Source organism: Corythoichthys intestinalis, chromosome 2 (genome assembly GCF_030265065.1).
Source record: "Corythoichthys intestinalis isolate RoL2023-P3 chromosome 2, ASM3026506v1, whole genome shotgun sequence".
Lineage (NCBI taxonomy): Eukaryota > Metazoa > Chordata > Actinopteri > Syngnathiformes > Syngnathidae > Corythoichthys > Corythoichthys intestinalis.
Window position 1 is genome coordinate 36,511,966 of NC_080396.1, and position 20,821 is coordinate 36,532,786.

General features: G+C 39.5%; 1 protein-coding gene across 1 annotated transcript in view; it reads left to right on the top strand.

The window, feature by feature from the left end:
* The first annotated feature begins 739 nt into the window (after nt 1-739).
* The window catches only part of dip2ba (disco-interacting protein 2 homolog Ba), a 95,375-nt gene continuing 75,293 nt past the window's right edge, over nt 740-20,821 (top strand). The window contains exon 1 of the mRNA XM_057859115.1: nt 740-1,081. Coding sequence (XP_057715098.1) covers nt 997-1,081 — 85 coding nt within the window. The 5' untranslated portion in view covers nt 740-996. The remainder of the gene's footprint in view (nt 1,082-20,821) is intronic.

The following is a 20,821-nucleotide window of genomic DNA, read 5'->3' on the forward strand; positions in this document are numbered from 1 at the left end:
GAAATAAAACATGTTTTATACATTTTTAAGTGTTCAAATCTTGGTACTGCTGAGATTTATTCTGTAATTTCAAAAAGTCCCCTTTGGCTGGAAAAAGAAAGTACAGTATGTACTAATAATGGCAAATTATGAAGTGGCTAAAATTGAAATCCCAATATATTAACCAAGTACCTAAAATAAAAATCTGAACGCTATCAGTCAAATCACTTTTATAGATTACTGTAACAGTAGTATCTTTCATACTGAATAGAAATCCTTTATTTTTCCCCAAAATTGAGAGTGCGCCTATGTATGAAGTCTGGTCTTGTTTAATACATTTTTTTTTTGTTAGAGCATAACTGTATTATATTGCTCAAGTGAAGTGCTCAAGACAATGGGTTTGACCTAAGTAAAATACTCAACTCGCTGGACAGATTAGAGTTTGGTTGATAACAAACCTTATTAACGTGACTATAATTCTCGTCGAATTATGAAAAGATTTTAAGAATATTATTATGTATGCAATAAACCGACTAATTCCCTGAAATTTACGACAAAACAAGCCGGGTTGCGCAATAGTTTTACAAACAACACTAAATGTCCCCGACGCAAAATGGCCGACACGTGACAACGTATGTCCGCATGCGCTTTGAGCGTGCAACAGAAATCTACCGTTATATATTTTATATGTATGTGTTTAACGACCCTCCCTGCAAGTACTTCCGGTTCGTATCGCTCGGCTAAAATCGTAAAGTAAAGTTCCAAGGCAAGGAGAATCCGAAAACGCCCGAAGGTGGAGGAAGCGAGGTAACCAAGTCACGTGACCGCAGCACCCGTTGCCGCTGCTTCCCCTGACTTTCTGCCATTATGGCGGAGCGGCCGGCCGCACGGATGGACAGCCTCTCCCTTTCGGATGCCTGTTTTGTGTCTTGAGGGAGGGCCTTTCATTTTCCCTTTTAGTGGCTTTTCCCCCGTCGACCCTGCTTCCCCACCGCTCGCGTGTTTTTCGGCGAAGTCATGGCAGACCGCAGCGTGGATTTATCCGCCCTGCCGAAGGCGGTTCGAGACCAATTGGCGGAGTTGGACTTGGAGCTATCCGAAGGTAAATAGACGTCGCGAACGGTAGATGTCATTGGTGTTAATTCGTAGACACGTCTCGACTGTAGTCAGCCACCGTGTTGTCTCGTCGGCAGCGAACGCACGAGGCTGCACCTTAGCTTATTGTCACTCCAAAGTGGATGTTGCTAGCCGCGCCTGCATCTTTTATATCCGGTGCCTTGTCATTTAGCACGAACGCTTTAAGAAGGTCGAAAACGCTTTGATTTGTAATAGAGATCGCCTGTCTTGGATACATGTCATCTTGTTGTGTTTGTACGTCTAACATCCTTTGCCAGAGGCAAGAAGGCCCAACTTTGAGGCTCGACTCTGCTGTCATTTCTCCTTGTTCGTATGCGCTTACCCTTTTGACGGCAATACACGTCCAATCCATTTGAACTTGTAGATTCTGATAGGATTCATTGCCAGCCTCTCTCAATTCTAAGGGGATTGAAGTCTGTCACAGTCAATAGCAGTCATCGGGGTTTACCTCATTGCCAGCCATTGACAGGTATAGACGTCCAATCCATTTTAACTGGAAGGGACTGGCATTGAATCCGATCAAAATCTCCCAGTAAAAATAGATTGGACATCTAGCGTCGTCAATGGCATCCAATGAGTTTAAAGCACTTGTTCAGTTCCTGCTTGCTTGGAAAGCATCACATTTCAGTCTACTGCTGGCTTGTTTGGATGGGCAATGCACGCACACACACCCAACACACACTGTACAATGAACTACTGCATCCAAACTAGTACATTGTACCCTCCCCCAAGCAGCTGTTGGCCCCCTCATGCATCACACACATACAATGTGCTCCTCTCCACTGCTTGAGGCATCTTGGACACATTCCTCCACTCCAATACGACCCAGTTTCCATGTCACTTCCATTGGTACTTCCACTACCTGTGCTTGCTAACAAATGCTCAGGTTTGGGAGAGGGGTAATAAAACAGCAATTGCAGCAACATGCTGCTTCCATCTATTAACCAGATTCCTCAAAAGTTGGGACTCTATAAAAACTGAATACAATGATTTCAAATCAAAGTGCTGCATGTCAATATTTTATTCAAAATGGAACATAAATGACAGATAAAAAGTTTAAACTGAGAAAATGTTTTATTTAATGGAGAAATATGTTGATTTTAACAAACTGGGACAGGCAGCAATAAGAGGCTGGAAAAGTCAGGCGCAGAACAGTAAAAGACCCAATTATCAGAGTGTCAGTCTCTTGCAGAAGCCAAGACTGGTAGAGGATCACTAATTCCCTCACAGTTGCGCAGAAAGATAGTGGAGCAATTTCTGAAAGGGGTTTCCCACTGGAAAACGGCAGAGTTTGACGTCATCATCATCAACAGTGCATAACATCATCCAAAGATTCAGAGAATCTGGAAAACTTTCTGTGAGTAAGGGTCAAGGCTGAAAAACCCTACTGGATGCCCATGATCTTCGGGCCTTCAAGGTCTGGGCGTATTTTGTCCGATTTTGCGTGACTTTGATGTTGTCTTTATATTTCAAAGAAAACCATGTTCACAAAGGCCTGGTCGAGTTCCTTTTTCAGGAGCCATAACCCTCATGTTCAAACTGTTGTTTTCTTCGCTGATCAATAATAATCAACATTTTGGACCCCAAAATACAAATAAATCCCAATTTTTTGTCAAAATCTGTAATAATGATGTCCCATTGACAACCAAACATGTTCAATGAACTGTTTTGAAGCATGATAAAATTTATTCAACTTGTTAGGATAAACATTCAACAGAAAAAACTGAGACTAAATAGTTTTATATTTGATAATTCAACAGGAACAGCTGGTATGGTTATAGGCGTTTTTGTCCTTTTATACAGTGCCTTGCAAAAGTATTCGGCCCCCTTGAATCTTGCAACCTTTCACCGCATTTCAGGCTTCAAACATAAAGATATGAAATTTAATTTTTTTTGTCGAGAATCAACAACAAGTGCGACACAATCGTGAAGTGGAACAACATTTATTGGATAATTTAAACTTTTTTAACAAATAAAAAACTGAAAAGTGGGGCGTGCAATATTATTCGGCCCCTTTACTTTCAGTGCAGCAAACTCACTCCAGAAGTTCAGTGAGGATCTCTGAATGATCCAATGTTGTCCTAAACGACCGATGATGATAAATAGAATCCACCTGTGTGTAATCAAGTCTCTGTATAAATGCACCTGCTCTATGATAGTCTCAGGGTTCTGTTTAAAGTGCAGAGAGCATTATGAAAACCAAGGAACACACCAGGCAGGTCCGAGATACTGTTGTGAAGAAGTTTAAAGCCGGATTTGGATACAAAAAGATTTCCCAAGCTTTAAACATCTCAAGGAGCACTGTGCAAGCCATCATATTGAAATGGAAGGAGCATCAGACCACCGCAAATCTACCAAGACCTTCCAAACTTTCTTCTCAAACAAGGAGAAAACTGATCAGAGATGCAGCCAAGAGGCCCATGATCACTCTGGATGAACTGCAGAGATCTACAGCTGAGGTGGGAGAGTCTGTCCATAGGACAACAATCAGTCGTACACTGCACAAATCTGGCCTTTATGGAAGAGTGGCAAGAAGAAAGCCATATCTCAAAGATATCCATAAAAAGTCTCGTTTAAAGTTTGCCACAAGCCACCTGGGAGACACACCAATCATGTGGAAGAAGGCTCTCTGGTCAGCTGAAACCAAAATTGAACTTTTTGGTCACAATGCAAAATGATATGTTTGGCGTAAAAGCAACACAGCTCATCACCCTGAACACACCATCCCCACTGTCAAACATGGTGGTGGCAGCATCATGGTTTGGGCCTGCTTTTCTTCAGCAGGGACAGGGAAGATGGTTAAAATTGACGGGAAGATGGATGCAGCCAAATACAGGAACATTCTGGAAGAAAACCTGTTGGTATCTGCACAAGACCTGAGACTGGGACGGAGATTTATCTTCCAACAGGACAATGATCCAAAACATAAAGCCAAATCTACAATGGAATGGTTCAAAAAATAAACGTATCCAGGTGTTAGAATGGCCAAGTCAAACTCCAGACCTGAATCCAATCGAGAATCTGTGGAAAGAGCTGAAGACTGCTGTTCACAAACACTCTCCATCCAACCTCACTGAGCTCAAGCTGTTTTGCAAGGAAGAATGTGCAAGAATGTCAGTCTCTCGATGTGCAAAACTGATAGAAACATACCCCAAGCGACTTGCAGCTGTAATTGGAGCAAAAGGTGGCGCTACAAATATTAACGCAAGGGGGCCGAATAATATTGCACGCCCCACTTTTCAGTTTTTTATTTGTTAAAAAAGTTTGAATTATCCAATAAATTTTGTTCCACTTCACGATTGTGTCCCACTTGTTGTTGATTCTTGACAAAAAATTAAAATTTTATATCTTTGTTTGAAGCCTGAAATGTGGCGAAAGGTTGCAAGGTTCAAGGGGGCCGAATACTTTTGCAAGGCACTGTACATAGTCTGTTCAAAAAATGTTATATACAATAGACCAACAGTGCAAAATAGTGATAACACAAAAAAGGTTTGATGAATATCTCTTTGTGAGGTTATGTATTGTACCCATCACCTTATCAAAGCATTATACATACCATCAAGTTTCTCAAACACACATCTATATGGCAGAAAATACAGACAAGACTGAAAAAGCAGTTTCTGCTCTTGCACCCCTCTTTCAAAGAAGCTGCTATATTTTAAACCAAAAGAACTGTTGTGTTTATGAACAATATGATTATATGCTGCCATAGCAGATTCATGGCGCATTAAGTCCCCCAACTATTTTTAACTTGTCCGTTTTACCCTGGAAACCCCCGTTTTCAGACGTCGCGCAACCACTTTTGTTCCAACCTAGCCATAAAAAGTATGTCAGTAATTGTATTTATTATTTGAAATGTCTGTCATTTTTAGTGTAGAATCATACATTAATGTGTAATATTTTGTTAAAAAAACAACTTTAAAAAAATTATTCACTCGCATATTTTAAACTTTTAAACAAATGACGTCACAATGAAAAAATTTGCGTCTGTAAAAAAGTCACGGATATCTACCTCATAACTATCGCTTAATTGTATTTTTTTCGTTACTGTGGCATTTTACCCAATATTTTAGATGATAAATAATCAATCCAAACAAGGAAAAATTGAAAAAAAAAAAACACGTTTAAAAGGGTAAATATATGAAAAAGAAAATCTCGACCACTCCTTGATGTCTGCGATATCTGCATCGCTACCCTTGTTGTATTACCATGTTTCACCCATAAAATCTCAGCAAAATCCGGCTGTGGCCGTTCACAGCTGTGTCTTGACACTTGGTGGTACATGCTACATAGAGTTTTTGGATCGAAAAGAAGTACGCGATAATATCTCGTTAAAATCACGGTGTCTTTAATTCTGCTCTCGCGTGCTCTCACCTCCAGTTGGGGTTTTGCTGTTTAAAAAGAATTTTTCTTTTTTAAATGCCCTCCTGTTGAATTTTTTTCTTCCCCCAGAAAATTAAGATTTTAAGCTTTCCAATTATGTACCACACATGCATATCGGACAATTTTGAAATTTGGCCAAATTGGGGGTCTCAGCGCGGAACTTCAGGTCACTTTAGTGTTTTCCGCCATATACAAATGGTAAAGATTGATTGTGGGAAAGAAATAAGACAGAAAAAATATTTACATTTTTTTTTACAGTAAAGCAGTTCAGTTCAATTTCTTCAGGTATGCCACTCAGTCACACTGCCCACACTTCCAGGGGGTGTGTCCTCCTCCTTCCGCCCTTTGTGAATTGCTGTGACTCTTCTCACTCGCCGAGTCATCTGAAGAAAACGATGACAAATCTGGTCCATTTTCTTCCTCGAGTTGATAAAATAACGCAATTGGTTGCGCTAAATTTAGTTTTTGATTCATTCCGCATGTTTTACAAAGTCGCTCGCTCAATACAACCGGCCGTCGCTAACTACCTCGCCTCCCTCTCTTTAGATGGCCCCTAGCTCAGCAATATATTACCGTAATTTCCCGGATATAAGGCGCACCCGTGTATAATGCGCACCCCAAATTTACTTGTAAAATCTAGGGAAAATTATTGTACCCATTTATAACGCGCACCCTAATTTTACCACCAATAAATAGAAGAATACAAGAAAACAGCTCGTGCACAGATACAGAAATGTCATTTTACTGATTGGTGAAACACAGCACAAGCATAGCACATTGGTAGTTCAAAACATTACCATAAACTGACAATATTTACGGTAATATCATTTGACAACTTCTCCAACGTACCAGAATCTAGGAGAAAACAAAACAGATGTGACTTTTCTTTTAAAGGCTGCTGTATAACTTGCGCGTTTCATCATGATGAATAAATGTTTCTTCCATGGATTGATACAGTAAAATGAAAGTGAGAACCTAAGTCGGAAATCCGAGAGCGCTCATTGCTGTTGACACGACAGTAACAATAGGAACTATTGTTATTTGGGTTTGAGTTTCCCGAAGGACAGATATAGTTGACGGACACACACAGGAAGTCTGTGTTGTTACGTTTGTTGTAGTCCGAGTTGCGGAGCTGCAATAAACGTTGACTCAAATGAGTTCAAGAAACTATAAATTTTGTGCTTTATGAAGAGTGGAAAAAAGCAGAATTTAACACAGACAAAATCATTCGGCCGATTAGAGTGAAGTATTACCGAAACAAAATGGTAACCTCACGTACCGTAATGGTCGGCAACGGGTCGCCGCATACGTTTCTTCAACACAACGTGGCCGTGTCAATAAAAAAAAAAAAAATCGGTTTATATATATATATATATATATATATATATATATTTCTGTCTCCATCCATGTACCCGTTTATAATGCGCATCGTGATGAAAAAAAATGGGCGTTATATTTGGGAAATTACGGTAAGTTTTCCCATGACGTCCTTCCTTTGTGAACTCACAATGGCTCCTGGGATATGTAGTTTTTCGTGGCGCTCTGTTTTGAGAAAGGACAAGAAATGATGGCAGTATGGACATAAACACTTGCAGTGTTGTGTATGCTTATTTATGAGGGCAATAAAACTATAAAACCCATTTGAAATGATCTCCCGTTTTACTTGGTCAATTGACTTCATGTAAAAACGGGGTGTGGAACTCAACTTGTGCACTTTTAAACGAGACCAACCAGTGGCACGTGGGTGATGTAATCACAGCGTGACGAGGCTTCAAAGATGATATGCGTAAATGTGTCACCGCTGACACTTTTGTTTGTAAAGGGTTAAACAGGAAGTCTACCAGCAATACTTCCAGAAACCATTGTCGGTGAACACAATTGACCGTGCCATCCGCCGTTGCCAAGCTGAAATTGTACAGTGCAAAGAAGCCTTTTCTAAACAGGATCCAGAAGTGTAGGTGTTTTTTTTCTGGTCATTTAAAATGGAGTGTGGCAAAGTGGGAAACTGTTCTGTGGTCAGAAGAATCATGATTCCAAGTTTTCTGTGGAAAACATGTACGCCATGTCATCTGGACTAAAAAGGACAAAGACAACCCAAGTTTAGTTATGCCCCTTTCCCACTGAAACTAGTGGGTCAACGCGCGTTTTTTCCAAGCCGATGCAACCCACTAGCAATTGGCATTTGGCACCTTTCCCATTGACCAAAAAAAGCCGTGTCTTTTTTTTTTCACCCGTCTAACCCCCCAAACCCCTCCTCAGCCGTGCGTAAGGTTACGTGACGTCACCACGCTAAGATGCGCGTCGACACAAGTGCGACCGAATTCATTCAGTTCAAGGAAGTAAACAATGCAGAGCAACATGGAAGCCTCCTTTCCTATGTATTCTCTGTTTTCATGCTTTTTACTGCCCTCAAAATGGTCGAAATTGTTATGACGCATCACGTAAGAGCCTACGTCACCACGTAGATTAGGGTGTTGACTGTTGACCCGGGGTTTTGCTTTCACACTGCATGACGATCGGAGCTGAGGTGATTTTAACGCGGGTCGCTTGGCGGGTTGATTGACACGGGTCAAGGCGGGTCGCTGCACCTTTCCCATTGCCACCAAAAGCCGATTGTTAGTGGGTTGACATGGGTTTTTTGGCCAGTGGGAAAGGGTTATTAGTCTCCTATCCAGACATCGTCTCTTTTGGTATTGATTCACCTATAGAGAACATTTGGCACGTAATAAAGAGGGAGGTGTGACAAAGAAGGTTCAAGTCAGTTGAACAGTTGGAGTCATGTATTTGACGATAATGGGACAGAATCACAATATCTAAAATTGAGAAACTTGTCTCCTCGGTCCCCAGATGTTTGCAGACTGTTCTAAGAAGAAGAAGAAACGCCTTACAGTTAGGAAAATAGCCTTGTCCCAACTTTTTTTTTTTTTTTTTTTGAGACTTGTTGACACCATAGAATTTAAAATCAACATGCAGTATTTTTTCCTTAAAATTATTCATTTTCTCAATTTAAACTTTTGACCTCATCTATGTTCTATTCTTAATAGAATATTGAAATTTGGCACTTCCACATAATTGCATTCAGTTTTTATACACAATATGTGTCGTTTCCTGACTTTTTTGGAATCCGGTTTGTGCAAATACATATTTTACAGTGGCTTTGATTATTAAGAAAAAAATGTTTTCCTTTTAAATTTGAAGTTTGATTTGTGTAGTGGTACATTCGCCGACTGATACAAGCAGTGTGGGTACAGTTACAATCACTATGTGAATGTTTCTGTCACTATTTGTACATTTTGACTGACTGGTGAACAGTTCAAGCAAGGTATACTTTCACTCGAAGTCATCTGAGATGGACTCCTACACCTAGGGCAGTACTTCTCAAATAGTGGGGCGCGCCCCCCCAGGGGGGTGCAGAGCGAAGCCAGGGGTGGCGCGTGTGACCTCGGGGAGCATGCTTTTTTATTTTTATTTTTTTGCCGTACTAGAATAAAGTGTACTTGCACATCCACTCCGTGGGTGGCAGTAGCGCTCTCATTTTCAAAGTGCGCACAGTATTTCTGAAGTAAGCAAGAGCACACGGAAGAGACTCATGAAGGGCTGGAGAGCTGTGCGCCGTTTTTGAAAGCCCGTTTTCCGGCCGGACTCACGCAGCGACCCACTGTCTTCTCCGGTTCTCACGTGTCCGCCCGAGAAGTGCCATTTTCGGCTTGGGATCGTCACGACGACCGCCCTCACCTACGGTTCTCCCTCGGCCGCCGAGAATGCGCTTTTTTCGTGCCGTTTGCCTTTTGGCTTTGACATTTAATACAGTGGTAGATGAGGAAAGACCACTGTTTACTGTGTCTAAAAATGATTATAGCGGACAGCCGGAAGCCAAATCAATTAAGACGCGACTTAAAGACATTAGACCCCAATCTCATAAGCCGCTTGGTTGTTTTTCAGCGAAAACGTGCTGAATATTTGCCAACAATCATCCCGCTTTGTCAGTGTTATATCAGTAAACCAGTGAGCACTGTTAGCATGCTCAGTGCAAAATAACCCCACACCATTGCAAACTGGAGGTGATACTGTGAGCAGCGAGCAGCGAAAATAAAAACTGTCCTTCTGTCCAAAGACACTCTTTTTTTTTTTTTTTTTTTTTTTTCCCCCTTCTATTCAGTTTTGTTTTTTCGGTCAAATTTTTTGGCATATTGCCCTTATGAGTTAATGTTTCTAATCAATTTGAATTTGTTATTATTTACTGATTTTATTTTTCAGTATCAAATGGTCAAAAATTTACCTTGAGAGTATTTTTAGTTTGGATGTGACTTTTTTTTTTTTTTTTTAAATTCAGGCAAATTGATGCGCGTTAAGTCTTTTCTGTTACAAACAAAACAATGTTAATAAAGTTATACTTTATAAGTTGATCTCTGTTATTTTCTCTAATAGAAAAAAGGATACAATGTGAGGCAGAGGCATACTTATAATAGTAATATTATAGACAAATGATACTATTTACAGTGGCGGCAGAGTTTGGGGGGGGGTGCGAAACATTTACGTCTTCTTTGGGGGGGGCGTAACAGAAAATAATTGAGAAGCACTGACCTAGGGGTTAATTTGAGCCGGATCTTGCCGGAACAAGATTCGGCACCTCTTGGTTTTCTCTACTCTTGATTATTGTTCCGGGACTTATTTGGGCAGATCCGGCACCTCTCGTGCATATAAAATAATAATAATATAAAAACGTTGGGGGAAAGAAGGAGAGGAGTCGTTGATGGCTTTCTCCACTCTATTGTGGCAACAATAAGAAAACAATAAACAAAATAATTGCGGACTGCCGCCACATTTGACTGTGAACTTTTGCTTCTCGCACGTCTCCCCCTCACTTCCTACTACTCACAGCTCTCCAGTCCCAGCGTCTCTAAAATGGATCGTGCGTAGTGTCTTGTTTTGAGCTTTTTGTTGACAAAGGTATCGAACACATGATGTGCTGACAACTGTGTTTCTTTATTAATGCATGGTGCTAACAGCACGACCACAGCTTGGGGCTCTCGGCAGGCTGTGCCTCTCTATCGCACTCCCGCGTCACGTGACCAAAACAATAGTAATGTTGTGTGCACTTCAGGATGCCTCAGAAAACATTATACCGGAATAATACACATACTTACGGACATTACAGTATAAAATAGAATAATAATATGCATAAATTAGGGGTGTAACGGTACACAAAAATCCCGGTTCGGTACATACCTCGGTTTTGAGGTCACGGTTCGGTTCATTTTCGGTACAGTAAGAAAACAAAATGCAAAATATAAATGTGCTAGTTGTTTATTACACACCTTTGTGCTTTCAACAATAGTAACGTTAGCCTATACAAAGCTAGAATTCTGCTCAAAATGTATCGGGTATTTAAAGATAATCCAACAACAATTTGCCTTTCAGACCCCGTGTATTGGTCAGCTTTCGTTCTGAAAGAAAGAAAAAGAAGTCCTGTGCTAAAGAGAAAAGCAATCCCAATGACCAAAATTTTAACATGTATTTTACAAATGAAATGCCTCAATGAATCATTTTTTTTTTTCATATGAACGTTTTTCAAAAGCTTTATTGGTGAATTTTCTCAAGTTAAAGCGCCACACAGAAATTAATGAATTGTGTAAGCAGGATCTGTGTATTATTGTGCTAATGTGTTTTAGCTCATTTGAGTTTATTTGATTTAAATGGGCTGTTATTTATTTGATTATGTATTTATATTTTACAAATGTGATGTAGTATTCATTTATATTGTATATTTTATGTTGTATAACTTTAGTTCCTATGTGAATATTAGTTCCTACTTGTTTTGTTGTGGTAGGCGGCTTTTGTATTGAACACAGGGCCGTGTTGGTTATTATTATAGTAGAGAAGACAGCAGTAAATCAACAAAGACAAGTCAACTATGCCCCGATCTACCACTCAAGAGATCTGATGGACTCAAAAAGTGGGTTACGATTGCATATTAGTTTGAAAATCGACCGAATCCACTGTATTTTTACACGAGTGACTTCCGGTCTGCCCGATCCTAGCTACCGGTAGTAGTATTGACGCAAGAGGGTCGCATCTCACGTCAAATAATAAACTCTGCCGTTTTTTTTTCGCGTGCGTCGTGTTGAGCCGCTTCTGGGATGCGTCTAACACGCGGCCGCACTGCGACTGGTGTGCATTGGCTGATTGACTTTAACGCCCGCGTTTCACTGCGTTCTCGCGGCGGCCACGTTGTCGCGCAGTTGACGTTTCTGGGTTATACTGTCCTACCGTGTTGGTCCTCATTACAGTAGAGAAGACGGAGTAAATATAATCTACACAAAGAAACTGTAACCTGATCGACTCACAGCCTCGAAAAGTAAGGGTTACATTATGTCAGAAACTCGTTAGGTACGCCTCCGTTCCGAACCGAGCACCACATACCGAAACGGTTCAATACAAATACATGGACAGTTACACCCTTAGCATAAATACATTTACACAACAAATCCCAAGAATTGTATGTTGTTTATAAATATTTAACGTCATTTGAAAGAGTCGGAGATTTGTTGATGCACTGAAAAGCTAGACCAACAACTCACGCCCCTGACATTAAAAATAAAAAATAAAATAAATAAATAAAAAAAAAAAAACTTTTGAAATTTGCGTCATCTGGGGAGCAAGCAGCCAGGATCAAACAGTATTTCAACATGCCAAAAAGACAGTTGCATTTACTGTCTTTTTCAAAAAGAAGGAAGATGGTTCAAAACGAAACAGAAAAGCACCGAGAAAAAAAGAAAAAAAGAAGTCCCACGGCATGGCAAGTGGGCATTTGCGTTTTATTTTCTGCACCATTTTCTGCGTATGTTCAGCGACCCCGTCATCCCTGCGGTCATATGTACTTTGTGTTCCGGCACCTTATGATTTACAAATTAAGCACTGCCTACACCCAATGATGGGGTCAACTTAAATAAGATAAGCAGAAATGAAAATGATTACTTTGCATTCTCATGTTTGACTCATAGCTTGGAAGTTATTTTACATGATGAGGAGACAATGAGCAGCAGCAAGAAAAACAGCAGCGGTGGCATTGGGTTCATCTAATTATAAAGGCACGGGCCTGACAGGGTATCAGGGAGTTCAGGCTAGTCCATTGAGCCGTCCCATTGGGATTGCTAACAACTGCTTCTGGTAAGTCCCTGGCATGGGTCCATAATTTTTTATAAATATTTGATCGATTTTATGTGATGGAAACTAATAAAATGTCTTTTTGATGGTTTTGATGGCCTCCTTTGGATAGTCAAACATGCCTAGTACTGACTTAGGAACTTTTAAAAAGGTCAATTGACCCGGAATATAACTAGAGTTAAGTACATAACAAGACCTGGTGTTTTTAGAGAGGAAATGCTTGTTCCCGTGTTGCTTGGATAAGAACCCTGGCCTGGCAAACGGCCTCTTAGGAAGCAAGCTACTTCTGTCGCGATCCCCCCCGTGACCATGGCAACACAATGACCACCATTCAACTGCTTTAGGCCAGCGTGGCCAGGAGCTCTGACGTTTACACCATTCAGCCCGGCCTTTGTGCTGCAAGCACTGACTTGCTTCCATAGGGTGAGGGAGGAGGTGGGCCGTACTTGGAAAGATAAGAAGCTGTGCTTTCTTAGCCTGTTCAGCCTAAGCATTGGGATTGTGGAGTCACTCTTTATATTTTGAGTTTATGTTGTGATACAGAACAATAATTAGGAAGTAAGGAGATTGTTACAACTCTTGTTGTATCTATAGTATGTTGTTCAGTGTCTGTAATGACATAATTTCTTCACAAGTATTGTACCTTTTTCTTGTAATAGTTTTTTTTGTCTTAGCTGTTAATGTTCCCAATGGATTTTCTAGTTTTCTTTATTTTCTATTTTCACCAATATTTGTGACACTTACACTAACTTACTGCTTGTGTATTTAATACCCATTAATATTTTGCCTGTTTTTTTTCCCCAAACATTTTTTTTATATTTCTCAATAATATTTGTATACCTTTTATCCAGTATTTATCTATTGCTAGATATTTATTATAATGTTGTCAACAATATTTTTTTGGCTTGCAAGCTTGCTAAAATTTGTCTTTTTTTTTCCCCCATCAGTTTTATTTTACTTGTTCTACCCCCAGTATCAATGAACTGATTTTACTAATACCATGATAATACCAATAATGATCATCTTGCTCACTGTGGCAAAAGTTTGGGCCCCTTGCGTATACGTATACTTGCGTATGCTTTTGTAGGCAAACGTAGATTAATGTTTTTAAATCTCAACTTTTTTTGTGGGGGAACCGTTCAGTTATTCAAGATTTTTTTGTGGTCAAAAAACCTTACAATGATTTAAAATTGAAAATGACATACCTCTCTCATCCCTTTAAGTGGGACAAATCGGTGGTGGTCCAAATACGTTAACCTCACTACATTATCCAAATCTGTAGTTGACAATGAAAGAAAAGCCAAGAGATTCTTTAAATTGTACTCAAAGTTATTTCATATATTGATTACATATACAGTATGTAGTGGCTATATATAGTTTTTCATGATAAAGAATTGGGCATGATGATCTTCCAGACCTCTGTTTAAAGAATTGTTCTCTAACTGGACCATTGGATGTCACAATATTTTAGTTCAACACCAAGTGGAAATTTCTGCTTAAGTGAAACAAACCTTTTCACTAGAGATGATGCCGATCGATCGGATCCGATCACGTCATTTTCAAAGTCTCGGAATCGGCAAAAAAATATTGGCCATGCCTTTTTTAAAATATATATATTAGGGCTGTCAAACGATTAAAATTTTTAATCGAGTTAATTACAGCTTAAAAATTAATTAATCGTAATTAATCTCAATTAATCACAATTCAAACCATCTATAAAATATGCCATATTTTTCTGTAAATTATTGTTGGAATGGAAAGACACAAGATGGATGTATACATTCAACATACGGTACATAAGGACTGTATTTGTTTATTATAACAATAAATCAACAAGATGGCATTAACATTATTAACATTCTGTTAAAGCGATCCATGGACAAGTTATAGAAATTTTATATTAAAACCCCTCTTAATGTTTTCGTTTTTATCAAATTTGTAAAATTTCTATCAAAAAATAAACTAGTAGCCCGCCATTGTTGATGTCAATAATTACTTACACAATGCTCATGGGTGCTGAAGCCTATAAAATCAGTCGCACCCAAGCGCCAGCAGAGCGCGGCAAAACTCCATAAAACACAATTAACAAGTGAGCGTTTCACTGGACTGTCATTTAAATTTGTCTGAACGGCGCATCTGCGTTAATTGCGTAAAATATTTTAATGTGATTAAAAAATTAACGCCTGTTAACGCAATAATTTTGACAGCCGTAATATATATATATATTTTAATTAAATCGTTTTCTAATTGCATTTAACGTTACAGACGTAATATGTTACACTCATCCAGAGTCTTTCGTTTAGGCTTAAGGTAGGGTTATCAGATTTATCCCAATAACGGGGGTAATTAATTTTTTAAAAAATGTATCACATTAAAATATTTAACGCAATTAATGCATGCGCTGCACGACCCACTCATGCGTTGTCGCGCTCAATCTGTAATGGCGCCGTTTTACCTATATAGTGAGATAAAAGGCAGCGTAAAATGAGTGGAGTGAATTTTGGCAGCCTTTGGAGCCTTTTTTTAATTGGTTAAAGCCTTTCAACCCCTCTCCCTACGATTAGAAATATCATGGGAAGCAATGTGGGGAAGCAAGGTAGCAAATGATTTTTTCTTAACACCTTATGTTAATTCCCAACGCAGAGAAGATATATCAATTGGTAGCACTACGCACAGTCATGGTTCCACTTCCCATCATACATTTGGGCATGGCCACAGTATCATTTACTGCAAGCTCAACAAATACACTAGATGGCCATATTTAGTCACAATATACAAAGTCACAAGTCTTTCTATCCGTGGATCCCTCTCACAGAAAGAATGTTAATAATGTAAATGCGATCTTGAAGATTTATTGTCATAATAAACAAATACAGTACTTATGTACTGTATGTTGAATGAATATATTAGTCCGAGTTTTATTCATTTTTTTCTTAATGCATTGCCAAAATGTATATGATGGGGAAAAATTATCGGGAATGATTGGAATTGAATCGGGAGCAAAAAAAAAAGCAATCGGATCGGGAAATATCGGGATCGGCAGATACTCAAACTAAAACGATCGGGATTGGATCGGGAGCAAAAAAACATGATCGGAACAAACAAACTTTTCACAAACGTGTGCCTAGTCAACAGCTTTTATGTAAGTGCACAAGTTAGATTAACTTCAAAATGATTCTAAAACTTCTACATTGCTTATGATTTAAATCAGAATATGTTGAGTACAGTTTTGTGCACTGTTTTACATTTCAAGGACTAATGTCCCCTTTACAGCCCAAACATTAAAATGGAAGTGGGGGTATTGCACTGTAGACGTGTTGCCTGTAAGTGGAAGCGAGCTAGCTAGAATTGGTGAACTGGGTTTCGCAGTAGAGATCGACGGATATGGGTTTTTCAGGACCGATATCGATTATTTGTAGTTAGAGGGGCCGATAACCGATTTTTGGTGCTGATATTCATTTGCAGTGAAAAGGTAAAAATTGTTTTAAAAAAATGAAAGATGCAAACACTGAACTTCATTGAAATTCCTAAAGCATGTTTTATTGAATCACACAAATAGAAAATAATAGGTGGGAAACTTGGGGCACCGAACAATTTGATTACAATTACGATTCAGAGGCCCCCACCCCCGCGCCCCCCAGCTATTAGCTGCTTTTAATGTTTCATATGTTAGTTACCAAAATTGTACAAAAATCCTCTCAGGCTTGAATAAACTACTATTTCACTATCAAGTTAACAGTTCAAAACAGTAAATAAAATACTCAAGTCCTCTTTCTGTATCAGCAGCTTTAAACTACATTCAATTAATTTAATGTTGTGAATCAACCGTTAAAGTTGTTAAAATTGCTCCCGGTATTCCATAATTTCCGTTCTATTTTCAACATGTGAAAGTTTTAAAACTGTTTCATCATTTAAAGATGGATTCAAGTCAATATTTGGCCGAATAAGGTTTATTTTAGATAAAAAGGTAATTAGGTTTGCTCGGAAGATTCACTACAACAGCCTTTCAGAGAAGTCTACTGTTTAAGATTGCTGCCGTTTACTAACGCCGGTAAGTCTGTCATTTCGCATCTAGTCCTTTATACATGTGGTAACGCCGCCGAGTCCGTTATTTCGCATCTAGTTCTATATACATTTGATATCCCGTAGCATGATGCGGACGTAGTTTGCAGCAACGGTGGCGTTGTTTGAAGCGGCTTTCATTAGCAGTCAGGTATTATTGTTTTTTTTTTTTTTATCTAGCGGCATAAGTTGTCGGTCCTTTCCTCATTGCATCCCGAAGACTGCGCTGACTGTGTTTTAGTTTCGCTTCATTTGGCATATTTCAATAAAAGGAATTTTGATGTTTGTGAGTCGCTCTTGAATCTTCCGCATCAACTAATAAAAGGGGGTGGCGTGGTTCAGTGGTAGAGTAGTCGTTCCCCAACCCAGTGGTTCGATTCGCCGCCCTGATGACCTCGTCTAAATATCCTTGAGCAAGAAACCCCACATTGTTCCTGGTGCTGCGTCACCAGTAGGTAGTTGAGGATACAGTGTGAAGCGCTTTGAGGGCCTTAAAAAGGTGAAAAGGCGCAATACCAGTGTAACTCCATTTACCGTGAACATTTAACCAATAAGAGGACGGGGTGGATACTAGTACAGGCAGGAGAGAGAGGTGCCGCTGCGTCTGAGCTGAAATAACATTTTTAAATGTTTTTTTTTTTTCATATTTAAAAAAAAAAAAAAAAAAAAGGCTGATCATTTCCAAATATCGGTGCCTCTATTCTATCCTCTCTATTCCACAGTTCTTAATTACTTTAAGTACCAAACAAGCTGGCCAGTTTGGCTGCACTCCTTAGCAAGAGGAAGAATGAGATGCTGTGGCGCTGTATGAGGATGAAGCACAAAAACATAGAAATATTTTTTAAATTCAAGAAGTGATCCTTTTCACTTCAATCCGATCCTCTGAAAAATGGTGCGATCAACCCAATTTCCGATCACGTGATCAGATCGGGACAACCCTACTTTTTTCGCTATCTGATCAGGACTCTGTATCGGCAGGTTCTAAAAATAAGGTGACTCAAAATCAGTTGCAAAAATATGCAATCGGGACATCCCTACTTTCTTGTTTTCCTTGATGTGGTTCCCATTCAAAGAACCCTCGTCTTCCTTCTCATGTAATTTGTCAACCAAGGCCTGAGGTGCAGACAGATGGTTGGACACTTAAGGCAAGTCTCTTATTATGTACATACAGTATGACAACATATGGAAACGTTTGGAAGTCATATTATGTTGTTCTTGTGAATAGTTAATAATGGTGGTACTTCCTGACGATCTTCCAGAAATACTGGAGGCGTAATAATTTCACATGCCCTAATTAAACACCAATGAAGAACCTTATCAGGTTAGTAACTAGCATAACATTAGGATTTGTTGGTTTTTCATAGGTTAACCATCTACTACCAGCATAGTATTGTTTTACACATAATATACAGTATGTGTATATATATATAACGTCTACTTACAGTATAGTACATATTCAGGCCTGACAATTTTGTTTTAATTTTTTTTCTCAATGTGGCTTGTGTACCCGAGCAGCTCCACATATCAGAGATAAATTCTATGTGTGTTTCTAACATACTTCACCAATTAACTCATTGGCTGCCATTGACGGCAAGAGACATCAAACCATTTTTACCTGGTGAGTAAGCCTGAACGATATATCATTTAAACATTGCCATTGCGATGTGCGCATGCCCAATAGTCCCATCGCAAGAACGTGCGAGTTTTTTTGTTTGTTTTTTTATCCGACAAACTTCATGCGTTGGCACAGCCTCCCTCCCTCTCCCAGTCTTTGTTCCTTTGTCACTGTGACACTTGCTTATTAAAGTGCCTGTGACACGAAAAAGCATGTTTATTTCATAATACGCGCGGTATTTTATGCCCCTGAATGATATGGGCCGCTTGGATGTGTGTGGAAGCGATCGCTATTTTTATTTAGTTTTTTGAATCCCGCGCCATGAAAATGAGTGACTTCCGGCTTCGGTCTTGCATTGAGGAGGAGGGCGCTGTGACGTGTACGGTAGAAGACGTCCTCTTCCTGCTACAGTGTACTGTTGTGTATGAGGACGAAGGATTCAGCTGATTTTGCGGATTAATACGTTTATTTTCCGCATCACGCCAGCCAAACGGCTGCAGAAAAATCATTCTGTATGAGGGAGAGGCGTATGCACCTTTTTGGAGTTTCAAAAGGTTCCCATTCACCGTGGATATTAACTGTGGGACCATTGGACTTACGAGGAAGTGAGTAAACATCTTGTTTTGTATTATGTCAAATACGAATACAGCAATTACAAAGTAAACACTACAAACTTCCTTTAAATGAAGGACTACTTACGTTTGATCATTGATAGGCATGTAAAAAGCTCTCCTAATGCTCATTAGCAGCAGCACGTTAGCTGCACAAAAAATCCAGCCACCCTCCTCCGGGCAACGAACTGTAAATTGCTCTCCGCCGGGCGGTTTGCCGATCCGCTAAGACAATCGACAACCGGGTCGTCATGTCAAATAATCCAGGATAGTTATGTGTGATTTTCCACTTCAAAGACTTTGAAACATCACTCGGTTCGGGTTAGCATGTCGGCTAGCTGTCACGCCTTCTGGTTTGTTTACATTCTCTGAAGTCGGGGAAGGGAAATGACATATGTCCGATTTAGGTGTCATAAAATATCGTTCGGGAGGTGCGACAGTAAAGGTGAAGTCGACAGTTTTGACCATTATGGAGTAATTTTGCCATGTCGTCCTGAATAAATGCATTTTTATTATTTCATATTCCATTCACCACAAGACTGTTATTTGTCATGACCATGCCATTTATTTAGCAATTGAGGAAAATACTTGGATAAAAAGAATATCCTGTAAAAATATTGAAGTAAACAGACAGAAACAATGACATTTTGCCGCTCTCTTCGTCGCGTTTTCCTCGTTGTGAATAGTTCCCCCTCGACGGGCTGACTGGTCCTTCTCAAGCCATTTATATAGCTATTGGGGAAAAATACTTGGATAAAAAGAATATCCTGTAAAAATATTGGAGTAGAGAGACAGAAACAATGACATTTTGCCGCTCTCTTCGTCGCGTTTTCCTCGTTGTGAATAGTTCCCCCTCGACGGGCTGACTGGTCCTTCTCAAGCCATTTATATAGCTATTGGGGAAAAATACTTGGATAAAAAGAATATCCTGTAAAAATATTGGAGTAGAGAGACTGAAACAATGACATTTTGTGGCTCTCTTCGTCGCATTTTCCTCGTTCTGAATAATTCCCCCTCAATGGGCTGAATAGTAAAACCGATGAGCCCTGTCTACCGCTGACGTCATCCACCTGTTGGGGACGCTAAAGCCCTATAATGGTAGGCGTGGCTAACCGGCAGATTAAAAGACTAATTTCTCATCATCTGTGCTTTTCTAAATTGTTGTATATAGTCGAATCGTCTCAAAATATGATTCTAATTCACATAATAATGCCATTTAAGACTTTTTTTCTCGTGTCATATGCTCTTTAAAGTTAACGATGTTGACAGATGGTTGTCTCTGATCTTGACAGAGAAGCAGACTTCACATGCGCCTCATACGTCAAACATCTTTTAACTTGTTAAATAGTTGCTGCGCAAGGAAGCGCCGCGCTGGAATGAATGTGTGTGTCGAGATGTTTAAGGCAGCTGGCAGGTTATGTCGTGGCAATAAACGCTAGAAGTGATCTTGAGGAATTTATAATATCTACATGTCACTCCAGGAGTCACAGCCAAGTTAGGTAAACTGAACCATATAATAAAAAATATAAAAAACGAGGGATCACTGTACACTGTGGTCACGGTGAATCATCCAAAGTCTTTCCAAACACATATTTAAGTCATCTAGGGATGATCTCTTAAAAAAAACAACATTTTTTTAATATCGCAATATATTGCAAACCCCCCCAAAAATATCAACAATAGTTTTTTCCAATATCGTTCAGGCCTACTGGAGAGGCACTGATAGCCCTCTCAGTCAAAAGATGTCACGGTTTAATAAAAAAACCAGCAGGTTGTCACTGGAAAAGTTTCAATGTTACCCCACTGACAGCGCTAAATTACCAATTCATTTTAACGAGGAACATAAGTTTATTCGCCCCTCTCAGTT